The 12,395-nt window shown below is 39.3% G+C and overlaps 1 protein-coding gene across 2 annotated transcripts; it reads left to right on the forward strand.

The window, feature by feature from the left end:
• The first annotated feature begins 5,277 nt into the window (after positions 1 to 5,277).
• srek1ip1 (SREK1-interacting protein 1) lies at positions 5,278 to 10,399 on the forward strand. 2 transcript variants are annotated; one of them, XR_004898860.1, is made up of 6 exons: positions 5,278 to 5,436; positions 6,099 to 6,146; positions 7,313 to 7,459; positions 9,184 to 9,262; positions 9,506 to 9,943; positions 10,019 to 10,399. XR_004898860.1 is itself a non-coding variant. In XM_031307465.2 (5 exons), exons 1-5 carry the CDS (start codon positions 5,424 to 5,426, stop codon positions 9,738 to 9,740), a joined length of 522 nt encoding a protein of 173 aa, XP_031163325.1. In that variant the 5' UTR covers positions 5,278 to 5,423; the 3' UTR covers positions 9,741 to 10,399. The 2 variants fall into 2 exon arrangements, 1 of the variants encoding a protein (XP_031163325.1); XM_031307465.2 differs by having other exon boundaries at positions 9,506 to 10,399.
• The last annotated feature ends 1,996 nt before the right edge of the window (positions 10,400 to 12,395 follow it).

Below are 12,395 nucleotides of genomic sequence, written 5' to 3' on the forward strand. Positions count from 1 at the left end.
CTACTGCATACAGACATGTCGTTCAAAACAAATCAATTCCAGCTGCTATTTGCCTCATCTGGCAAGACCTCGGACAAGACCAGGCAGAAACACAAGACATAGCCCTGCAGTGGCCAAAGAACAATGTGCAAAAATATTCCCAAATAAGTTTTTAATTGGAGTCAAAGTAAATGAAGGCCAAGAAGATGAACGTTAACAAATCAATGAGTCCAATCAGAGTGCGGGAACAGCATAAAATCAGAATATTGCTCTTCTTCCTCACAGTTTTAGTTTTCCCTTCTGAGAGGACACCAAAGAGAGTTCCCTTTTCCTACATGGCCACCCAGGCGTGATGCTTGTGCTTGTGGAAGGAACATTGTGTCAGGTGGTGAGGTTGGAAGACTCCGCGACTGGCGCTTGAGGTCAGACTTAGGTTTATTTTCCTAGGCAGGCCTCTGTCCAAAAACATCCTCCGCAGCATCCTCAGTGTCCTCCAGGTGCTGACCAGACAAAGCCTGTTAGCAGAGTAAGGAGAACTGCTGTAGAATGGATAGCTTCTTTCATTCAGCTGGTTTGGAGGTATTCATTTTCATTTACAATTTAGGCATTCAGGTCACACACTCATGCATGGATTACCAATAAGGCACGGGGTTGACATTTCTTGAGGACCACACTGGACCACCCAGGGGGCTGCATGCACTGAGAAATTTGTCATTCCATGGGTTTTACAGTAAGTAGCCTAAACTATGAGCTCCATCACACAGTCCACACTTGCATTTTCACAACAGATGAATAAAGTACCACTTTACAAAATAAATGTTTAGTGAAGAGGTCTCAACATTCACTGATCCAGAATAAATGCTACTGAGGAAACAAACAGTATAGCTGTGTTATTTTTTCTCCTGCTCTTGGCACTCTTTACACACATGGTCCTCAGAGGATGAATCCTTATGATTGTTGGTGATGCTTCCTCTAGCACCACCATGAAGTTCACATGTTTGGTTTTGAGTGAAATGCAACCGCTGGATGGATTGCTGAGAAATGAGGTGCACACTTTCATGTCCCTATAAGGATGAATTACATTAACTTTGGTAATCCCTCAACTTTTCATCTAACACCACCATCAGGTCATATTTGGAATTTGAACAATACTGTGTCCAAATATGATGCTTTATGAGCACATACCTGCAAAACCAATGACATTCCCAGCATCCTTACCTGCAGTAACTTGAAGCACCGCTGCGGGTACTTATAGCCTTACAGAGCCACTTGCATTTCTGTAGACTCTTAGTCTTTCTTTATGAATAATTTATGGGAGCTTTGCTTCTTTCTGATTAAAACATGTTAACTGATGTAGATGAGTGAGCACAAATGGTTTCAACCTCTTGCTCAAGAACACTGTGCTTTTTTCTGAAGGAAAATGTCCCTCATACCTAAACATCCTGCTGCCCCCCAGCCCAGTTCTCCAGATGATAGTTAAGGCCCGGACACATAGAGCTGATAATCGGCCGTTGGACAGTCTGGCGAGGTCAGTGACTCGAGTCTGTTCGGTGTGTTCCGTGCCGTCGTCCGTTCGAGGGGCCGTCGGCCTTTATTTTGGCGGGGAGCGGAATGAACGTGACTAGAGTCTCTCAAAATCTGACGAAAATCTTTTAAACGGACCTTTGTTGATTCACCAACTGCATGGCCTATTTCTCGCTTAAAATGTTTTCAGAAACACGTTTTGGTGAACTATTTTAATACAATATGAGATCGTATTCTGAACAAGCCGCCATGACAGACTGTCTTTGAATTTCCGGAGAAAACAAACCCATGTGACGGGTTCGTCCAATCAGCTGCTAGTTTTCATTTTTGGGCGACAATACAGATTAGCGCCGCCTGCTGTTATGGAGACGTATTACGTCTTGTCTCTTCGGTATGTTCTGAGGCATTTTTTTGACCAACTCGGGGAGACTGATCAGTCCAACTGCCTTTTCTGCCGACGGTTGGCCGTATGATTGGTGTGTAAGCAGCTTTAGGGTAACATGCAACTGGGTGACAACAACATTCAGGCTGGGAAAAAGGTTGAAGGCACCACCAGAGTACTTTGTGTGAGGCCGCTGTTTGAAGCCATGTCTTTGACGTGTGTATGTGGCACGGAGATGTGAATAATGAATGAGTGCGGGCAAAAGCTGGCAAACAAGGAAATACATTTTAGGTTTACTTGACTGTAGAGCATCCCAGTGGAGTACATATTGTTTCAATCTTTTGTTTTCAACTTTACTCATAAACACATTACAAAGCCATTTTGCAATGAGTTGACCATGGTGTGTAAAGGACATGGTTCATCTCAGTTGGAGGATTACATTAATCCCATCAAGAAATGAAAACCACATTCATCATGATCATGATTCATCTGTTTCTGCACATGTACCTATTGTCATGTTATTGATTGCATTTAAGCATTTTTACGTTGGGTTTCTTGTTTAACAACATTAGCGTCTCATCGCAGCAGTTGTGAATGAGGGATTGTTGTCCCTAAGGAAGAATTTCTGTCTCTCAGGCTCATGCAGTATAACGGGTTACTGGAAATGTTTTCTTTGCATCACTTTCAAATCCAACTTCAGTCAAGAAAAATTCCCAGAAACTTTAAGTATCTCATTGTGACACTTGTCCCAATCAATCATTTTTTTAAAAAGCTGTGTTTTGTTTGTAGCACCAGAGAAACAAAAAAATCCCTCTTTCAGCTGTTTAGTGACGCACAGAGGCTGCAGAGAAAAAGAGGAAGACTTTTCAGAACCATATTAATGTCTTTTTTTAATCATGTGTAGAATGTGTATAACAAACTCTGAGGTACATAGTCAAAGTTGTTCTAGCATCTCAAATACAGTGTGATTGCTTTTTACTGGAGATTCACTGGCTCAATGTCTTCACATTTACACAAATTCTTTTTATCAAGTTAGACCTTAACAGATGGCAAAATGGAGGACAGAGATTGTAGAAGTGAGGCTCAGGTAGGATGAAAGGAAATAGCAACAGCATAGCAAGTGAGGAATGTTTTGTCTTATCTTTTTCAGGGAGCTTTTTATGACATGCTCAGACAGGTAGTAGACAAGTTTGTGAACCAGCCTGTCAGCAGCTACCAATAAGGCCCTCCTTAAATGCCCATGCAGGGCTTGGATAACTAGGTAAGATTAGCAGCTTATCCAACTATAGTTAGCTCACTTTTAACTTTCTGAGCTGGTAACCATCATAGCATAGTAAACCTGATCTAGAGCAGTTTTCAGCGTAGAGCTTCAGAGAGATCAAGATGTGTTAAACCCTCCTGCTAACCAATCAGCTTACCAGAGAGTCATCATTTCTACAAAAATCTAAAAGGTTTCTACCTTTACAATAAACTGACAAGTAATAATGAGTACCAAGTGTTACAACTAGGCAAGTCGAATTACTTTAAACACAGGCAGTTACAATCTAGCGTTGCAAGACTGCTTATCCAGAGTTGGAGTTAACAAAGCCAGGCAACCGAAAGAGAGATCGACAATGCTGAAATTCGGTCCTTGTGTGCCTCTCAATCATGTCCCTCAACTTTGTGCTTTGTTTTTTGGATACCCTTTGTTTACATTTGGATCACAGACTGTGACTTTGAGACATGAAATGCAATAAAACTTTGAAGATGAATGAGTTTGAGGCTCTGTTTTAAGTGGAATGATTACATTAGACAGGCATGTGTGAATAAAAACACTACTTGTAAAAAGATATCTAGAATTACACTTTCAGATTACCCTGAGTTAGACTGGGTAAACCCAGCCCGATCTGCCGGCGATTTGATTTCGCCCTGCCGCTCAGGCTGGAAACCTGTACGTTTATCTATCCTGCTTCCGATAGAGAAGCGACGGCAAGCAGCTTCTTTACATTCAACATAGTGTCCACCGAATCGCAGCAACCCGTTGATGCCGCTGTCGCTGCTTGGTCTGATTGGTTGAAGGACTCCAATTGCGTACAGAGTCATTTGAACTGTGCGCGTTGATCACGCCTCTTGTGCAGAGAAAATACAGAGCAGACTCCCCAGACTAATGTTCAATCTTAACCAGCTTGGTCTGGTGATAGCCAGACTAACCCTGAGTCACACTGTATTAAATTGAATGTAATGTGATATATACAGTAAATTAGCAACTTGTCTTGGGCTTGAAACATTAGGGCAGATGTGGTATTGTGTCATTTGTCATTTTTTGTATCTTATCTTACCGTAAAAGGCACAGTGATAATGAAACAAAGGTGCTAAAATGTTTACAAAAGATCTCGTTTTATCATGCCTTGAATAATTTGATGTAAAGAAACATCACCTTTGCAGCAAAACCCTCCTCAGTTTTCTGTGATTTTGATAATTAAACATGACAGAAGCTGTGGGTACATCTGGTCACTGGCTGGAAATAGAGCAAACAGAGTAAGGTCATGTGTTTATAAGCGTGTGAGGTGACAACAAGACAAAATAAGGTCAGTTGGAGTAGATCAAAGTCCTCTGCCTGAGTGGAACTTCAGAGCTGTGAGGCAGCTTATCGTGAGGCGTCACCTGATTAGGTAACACTGACTGTAATAATGACAGTTTTTACCGTAAATAAAGAATATTGCAGTATTAATTCTGACTGAGGCAGATGGCATGATCAAAAGACCAAGAGTGAGATTGTGTGTGTGTGTGTGTGTGTGTGTGTGTGTGTGTGTGTGTGTGTGTGTGCGTGTGTGTGTGTGTTACAGTCACAGACATGATGATTAGGGCAAGTCTGGGGGCCCCCACATCTGTTGACATTTTCCATCTGCCAGTCTGACTCTGGCTGTCTTCAATTAACCCCTGACAAAAACCACAACTGGCTTTACTGGGAAAGCAATTAAGGGGCAAATATTATTTCTGAAAAATTCTTGGCATTTACAACCTGATGCATGAATTACAGGATATTATTTTATTTTATATTTTACATATGTATATTTTATCCATATATTTTATCTTTGCACTGTTTTGTGCCTTAGATTCTAATTTTGTTTTTACTTGCATGGTTGTTGTTTTTTATACATATTTATGAGCATTGCTGGAGGGAGGCTGACTTCTAAGATTGTCATTGCCAGCGACTGCTTCTCTGTAATGGCTTCAACTGTTATAGATTGTTTCATCTAATTGTTGACGATTGTATATGTCTTTTCAGCTGTTCAAAGCTGGCTTCAAATGTATTTGCTGTTGTTGGAAGGGCGTTGCAAGCTGCTGCGCCAAACTCCAATCCAGTTGGTGGCGGTAATGCGCCAACAATTTGGTTTGCAAGCCGCCAGAGTGAAAGGGGGGGGGGAATAAGAGAAGAAGAAGACGGAACCTAGCAGTTTCTAGAACAAATGTTTCCGTCCGACGTTATTTTGAGTGAAGACTCGTGTAATTTCTGTTGATTGCTCTTCACATTTACGGCTTAACCCTGGATAACTCAATGGCTACCCCTGGTTGGTTATAGATTTGATTTATGCATATAGGTTTACATTTTCAGATGTATGACTCATGGAGTTTCCTGTTGAAATCTAGCTAACGTTTATGGAAAACAGATTCACGATATGGTTTAACAAAGTGATGCTAACCTTAACGTTAGCCGAACGTTAACTTAGAACACACACCAAACAGTCTTTTAATACAAAAAATATCTTTCACGTCTCACGAGAACTGTTAAACAATTGAAATAGGCTGAAGTGTTACTGTTTTTATTTCTTTATAAATGTCTACATCTAACCTTAGCGCTGTAATAAAGCCTAACGTTAGCTACACTTGATGAGCAGTGTTAGCTGAATTGTGCCCCAGTGTAACGTTAACGTCATAGTGGAAAGCTTGTTTTTGAAGGTTTGTTGTTGGTTGTTGTAGAACAACCAACAAAGTAGAAGTATTAGTAGTAGTAGTTCTTAATGCTTTAATATGAATAAAAGAAGATCCCAACATGTAACTTCTCACTTAAAATGCAGTTGTTTAGCTACATGTAGCTAGCTAATGAACATATCGACCTAGGCTAACGTAATAGTCTTGTTATTGGACATTCACGTGGGCTTGTATAACGTAACAAAGACTTAATTAGGCTACTTTAAACACTAAAACACTTGTATTACTTATTATCTCACAGGTCCAAATAAGGACAACATCAGAGCTGGGTGCAAGAAATGTGGATATCGTAAGTAAAGCTTTGACACACAAGTTCCATCACAAGGTAAAGGAGGAGTTGTCATTACACCAAAGTCATTACCATCATGAAATTTAGTGCAGACGTTCATGGTGCCCAGACCATGAACGTCTGCACTAAATTTCATGGCAATCCATGCAGTATTTGTTGAGATATTCAGTCTGGACCAAAGTGATGGACTAACTGATCAACACTGCCATCACTAGAGCATCATCTTGTCTTGCCCCCACGGGCTTTATCAACTGCATTTACATTTTCAATGCTTTGTTTTTATGTGTGGCAGCTGTTGCTTATGTAGGCTAATGTCTGATTAACAATATGAGCTGGCGTAATTCTCCGATTCCATTCTGGTCCTGTCCCCATAACATCAGGAACTGCACCACAGTACAAGAAAGCGTGAGAAATGGGAGAAAAGGGTGAAGGCAAGGTTGAATAATAGGACTGGGCTAATGGAGTGTGTGTGTGTGTGTGTGTGTGTGTGTGTGTGTGTGTGTGTGTGTGTGTGTGTGTGTGTGTGTGTGTGTGTGTGTGTTAACCTTGGTTAATGTGGGATTGTTAAAGTTAAGGTAGCATCTCTTGCCAGCCCGATCTGCCGGCGATTTGATTTCGCCCTGCAGCTCAGGCTGTAAACCTGTACGTTTATCTGTCCTGCTTCCGTTACAATTTTGCGGGGACCAATCACAAACTGGCTTATCCACCTGGCGCGCTATTGGCGGGTTTAACACGATGATGATAGAGAAGCGACCAAGCAGCTTCTTGTTTACATTCAACATGGCGGACACCGAAGCGTAGCAACCCGTTGATGCCGCTGTCGCTGCTACGTGACCTGGATCGTTGGTCTGATTGGTTGAATCCAATTGCGTACAGAGTCGTTTGAACTATGCCCGGTGATAGCCAGACTATTGCAAAGCTCCAGTGAGTACTGTATGCAGCTCTTACAATTAGATGTAATCCAGAAGTCTTGATGGTATTAGTGAGTAGTAGTAGTAAAATGATAATCAAATGCTTGAATTTTTTTTTTTTAAATTGAGGTAATATTCACTGGGCACTGATTTATATTTCTTTATGGCAGCTGGAAGGTTTATAATTCTTTAATGTAAAATTGTCCTGCTTTGTCATATTTATTCATTCATTCTGTTTGGACATTTATTTTTCAGCGGGCCACTTGACCTTTGAGTGCCGAAACTTTGTCAGAGTTGACCCCCAGAAAGACATTGTTCTGGATGTAAGCAGCACCAGCAGTGAGGAGAGTGAAGATGACGAACCTGCACCTCAGCGCAATGAGAAGCTGGGGCGAAGTAGAGGTAAAAACCATGATCCTCTTAAGCTTTTTTTTTTTTTTTTTAGGTAGGCCTTTTCAGTATACAGTCTCTATATAAAAGACAAGATGATCATTCATGAGGACAATTTGAATTTGATTAAAAAAAAAAATGGAAATAGAAAAAACATAATGCAGGGAACTTATTTACAGATTCACTAAGGAGTTTTACACACGGGTTGCAATGAGATATTAAAGCCATTAGAACACTTTGTACGTCCGTACTCAGAAGTCATGGAACTTGATGTTAATACTCCACAAACAGAAATGTTTGCCAACCTAGAGTATGATGCTTCATTACAAAGCAGCAAGAGAGAAAAAGAAATGCTAATGACTAGTTTCTCTACTGATGCTGTTACAGGATACAGTTTAGAGCTGGGCAATATATCTTATTATTCGATATTATATCGATATCGTGATATGAGACTAGATATCGTCTTAGATTTTGGATGTTGTAATATGGCATAAGTGTTGCCTTTTCCTGATTTTAAAGGCTGCATTACAGTAAAGTGATGTCATTTTCTGAACTTACCAGACTGTTGTAACTGTTCTATTGTTTGCCTTTACCCACTTAGTCATTATATCCACATCACTGATGATTATTTCTCAAAAATCTCATTGTGTAAATATTTTGTGAAAGCACCAATACTAATAAAGCAGTCAACACTACAGTATCATTGCGGTATCGATATCGAGGTATTTGGTCAAAAATATTGTGATATTTGATTTTCTCCATATCGCTCAGCCCTAATACAGTTTCTATTTTGCTCTAAATGTGGCTACGTGGAACTTTCAGTTTGTGTTGATTCTAGCGGCCCCTTTGGACGAAAGCGGTAGTGTTTTTATCACACCTGCTGTCGTAAAAGTCTTTTAGAGTTAGCGTTACCGGGAGGTCATATAGTTGTGATGAATGTTTTGCTCGGACAGAAAATCATACATTTACAACTGCATTTCAACTGTTGTATACGGTAACTTAGCCTACTTTGGATGTATCGTGAGCTAAACCGGGTGTCCCTGTCACTGTGTCACTAGCCAAAGCTTTAGCAAGAGTTTGTGGTAGCAACCAATGTAATAATAATAATAATAATAATAGTAAGTTAGATGTGTATAGCGTCTTTCATGAAACCCAAGTACAGGGGGACAAAAAGAAAATAGTAGGCTAACACAAACGCGAACTAAAAAAACCAAGGTTTACTCGGGTTTTCACCCGTCGTCTGTCACGCTCCCTTTTAGCTTTTAGTTGTTCTTAATAAAAATACAAAATAGGCCTACATAAAGAAATCTCCTGCTACTTTTTATATGGCTGGATACTCAAACAGGCTTTTCCCGTGTTACACCGAAATGAGTTCTTTTCATCGTTAGTCTCGTTTGCTGTTACAAGTCATTTATAATCATCAGATGGAAAATTAAACAGTTTCAGAAACGTTTAAAGTTCCTCATAGCTACTTAAAAGCTGTAATCATAAACATTTCCATTTAAATAAATGTGTGTTAAGTCACAATCTATCGCTGAAGTAAGGTAACACAATGATGATTGAGCCTATAGCCCACTGATGAAAGTATTGCAATATTCAAAGATTTGCAGTATTACAAACTGGGTGTGACATCTCCTGGGAAAAATGCTGTATTCCCGTTTTTTCTCCATTGTATATAGACACAGCTACTTTTCCAGTAAAAAGTGCCTTGACTGTTTGTTTACAAATATGTGTAGGTTCCCATGGCGATGACAACAATGGTAGAAAAGAGAGACACAAACGGAAGAAGAGCAGCGACAGAAAGTCAAGAAAGAGGTAACTACAATTTTTCTGTTTTTTGGTCCACACTGACCCTAAACATCACTGTTGTATATATATGTTTGTGTTTATTATGTGTGTTCTCTGCTGGTGAAGAGGTGTATAATTCAGTAAAATCTGATATTATTTTAGGCAACAAAATAAAACAGTGTTGAGAAACCTGACGTGTTTGCCTTTATTGATCATTTTACACATTTGTGACCTTTCGGTGATTCCATTGGTCTTTATTCTCCTCTTCAGATCTAAGTCGTCGAGTGATGAGAATACAAAGAAGAAAAAGAAACGCAGAAGTTCTGACTCCTCATCTGACGAAGAGGAGAGGAGAAAGAAGAAGAAAGTAAAAAGCCAAAAGAAGAAAAGCAAAAAGAACAAAAGGGAACATGGGAAGCATCACAAGAGACAGAAGAAGAGGAAACAAGAATCCTCCTCCCCTTCTTCTTCCAGCTCCAGTGAATCCTCAGACATCAGTGACTGAGACAGCTGAACTATGCAGTGTCTGGAGGTCCAATATGTTTATTCTCCAGTCCATGAAAAGTTTAAATAAGGCACCTCATCTTGTTCCATACAAGTGTATGTTACTGAGACCAGAATTTAAATGATTAATTAGTGCAAAAACACTATAGAGTGCATTGTACACTGCATATCACATCATGCAAATGAAACAAATGTGTTTGGGGTTCTCTGAAGCATTTTGGAAAACATACAGACCCAGGAAACATGTTCTGATAGCGTTTCTTTGTCCTTCCGGACCCACTGTCATTTCACATTTGACAGTGAAATATGTATCACGTTAAGTCTCCTGTCATACATATTGCTGAACATGTGTTTGAGGTTTTCAAGTCCAATCAAGAAATGTAGTTCAGGAAAAAAAAAAACTGGATATCTTTAGTAATAAGTTTCTGCATGCGGTCCTTTTGTCTTTGTTCTTTTATATGACTTTTTTGCTTCACTACTTCTTTGAAATTGTACCCAAAAATATTTTTAAAGGTCAACTATGAATGCCAAACCTCATTCAACATGATTCGAATGGCTAAGGGTAACAATGATAATACGAACAATTATCAACCCATTCTTTTTGTCAGTGCTGACAAGTCAGCAGCAGTTGAACTACTGGCTAAAATCAAAAAACAAAAAGAGTTTTGGTCTTCTTAAATGTTTATACTGTACTTTTGCTAGGATGGCTTTATAGTACTTTACAACTCATGGAGGTTCCTAGTAAGACAGTGTAGTTGCTGTTAATATGATTATTGTCAAAATATGACTTGTCATGTAACCACCCCTGGTTAAAAACCATCATGACATAAAAAAGTTCATTCCAAAAACATTGATGTGTGTGCATTTTGGGAACTGTGCCTCTTTATACAGCTTTTTTTTAATTTCCTGCAGAATTTACAATTGCGTCAATCTATCTTATTTGGTCATCCCCATTAAGTGTTCTTTCATTGTAATAAAAATATTTTTGTATCTATCTCTATTTTCTCAGTTTAGTTTTGGAAATAATTAATAGTTACATTTATTCAACATGTGACATGGCAGAAACTAGTCAAAAAAGTTGTCATATCATGATGGCAGAGAGACCTGTTGGAACCTTACATGGTAATAGAGCAGATATAATTCTTATTCCCTGTAGAGGGCAGCAACATACCTTATATGTAAGATGAAGGACAATGATCTTAAAAATATTCAAATGTATGTAACAGAAAACATTTCATCTGTATCAAGTGTCAAACGCTCTGTAGAAAATCAATAATTGGTGTGTTTGTATCCTAAGCAAATATTTCAGCATTTAGTTCTAAAATAATACAACATGTTTTAGTCAGTCATTCAATGGCACATGCCACATACACACATTTACATTATATTGTGTTAATTCTTAATATTTCTACTCAGAGTCTAGGTTTAGTGCTCTTGAGGTGTGAAGCACAGTGACAAGCCTGTTCACTGTCTTGTACAAACCATTAACGTGTTGCTATAGTTTGTATATATGTTTATCATACTTTTTGGACAATCTGAACAGGCTATCAGCAGATAAACTATACAATGGTTAACATGGCCTGTTAAAAAGAAGCAGCACTGGGAAAACAAATGGAAAATATATTAATTGAGTGAAACAGAACTGATTTGCATCAGGTACTTGTATTTGAATCCCTTTTTTTACATAGTGGTTAATGAATAGACAAAAAAGGAATTGAAATTGAAAAACACTGAATAAAAGAGTGAATGGCAGAAACGGGGCAGATGAAAACATTGCAATATGTAATCTGAAAGACTTACTGTAAGATTTACTTACAGTATCAAATATCTAACTCCACCTAGTGGTTATGATGTGAATATTCAATGCATTCAAGTTGCTGGCATAATTTTTACTAATAATGTGCAATGGAGACAGACAAACAGACCGGCAGATGGAGACTAATAGGAGTGTTACAAAACTACCTGACACTTTTTTGATTTGCCAAATAATCATGAATAGACGCTGAGTAACAACACTCTTTGGCTCAACTCCTTAACAGCAGAGGCACCTGTGTCAAACATCAATCTCACTTGCTACAGTAAATGTTTAGGGGGGGATTTGATAAAGACGGGGAGTCACGTATATCGCGTAGGCTACATCACGTCCTCACGGGGAAATTCAATCCATGTAGCCTACACATACTGGCATGAATATCTACAAACAGGAAATATACACACACACATGCATAAACATTTAAAAAAACACACCCACAATCCATTTGAGATTCAGAACATAAAAACATTCTTTCAAATGAATTAAAAGGACTACTGAATCCACTTACAGTATACACACACACACACACACACACACACACACACACACACACACACACACACACACACACACACACACACACACACACACACACACACACAGTTTTCATGGTCAGACAGGTGAACCGGGGAGGAGGTCGGGGCTGGACCACCTCCTGTGGGGACCCTACTGCTTGGTGCCCAGACATGTGGCTATGGGCTGAGGCACCATGGTGGTCCACAGGCAGGTGCAGCAAACCATTAAGAGGCATCAATTTACATTAATTATTGATTCCATACCACTACCTCCCTGCTGTCAGTATCACTCACAAAGCAGTACATACATTACAGAACAGGTATCTTT

Source organism: Sander lucioperca, chromosome 11 (genome assembly GCF_008315115.2).
Source record: "Sander lucioperca isolate FBNREF2018 chromosome 11, SLUC_FBN_1.2, whole genome shotgun sequence".
Lineage (NCBI taxonomy): Eukaryota > Metazoa > Chordata > Actinopteri > Perciformes > Percidae > Sander > Sander lucioperca.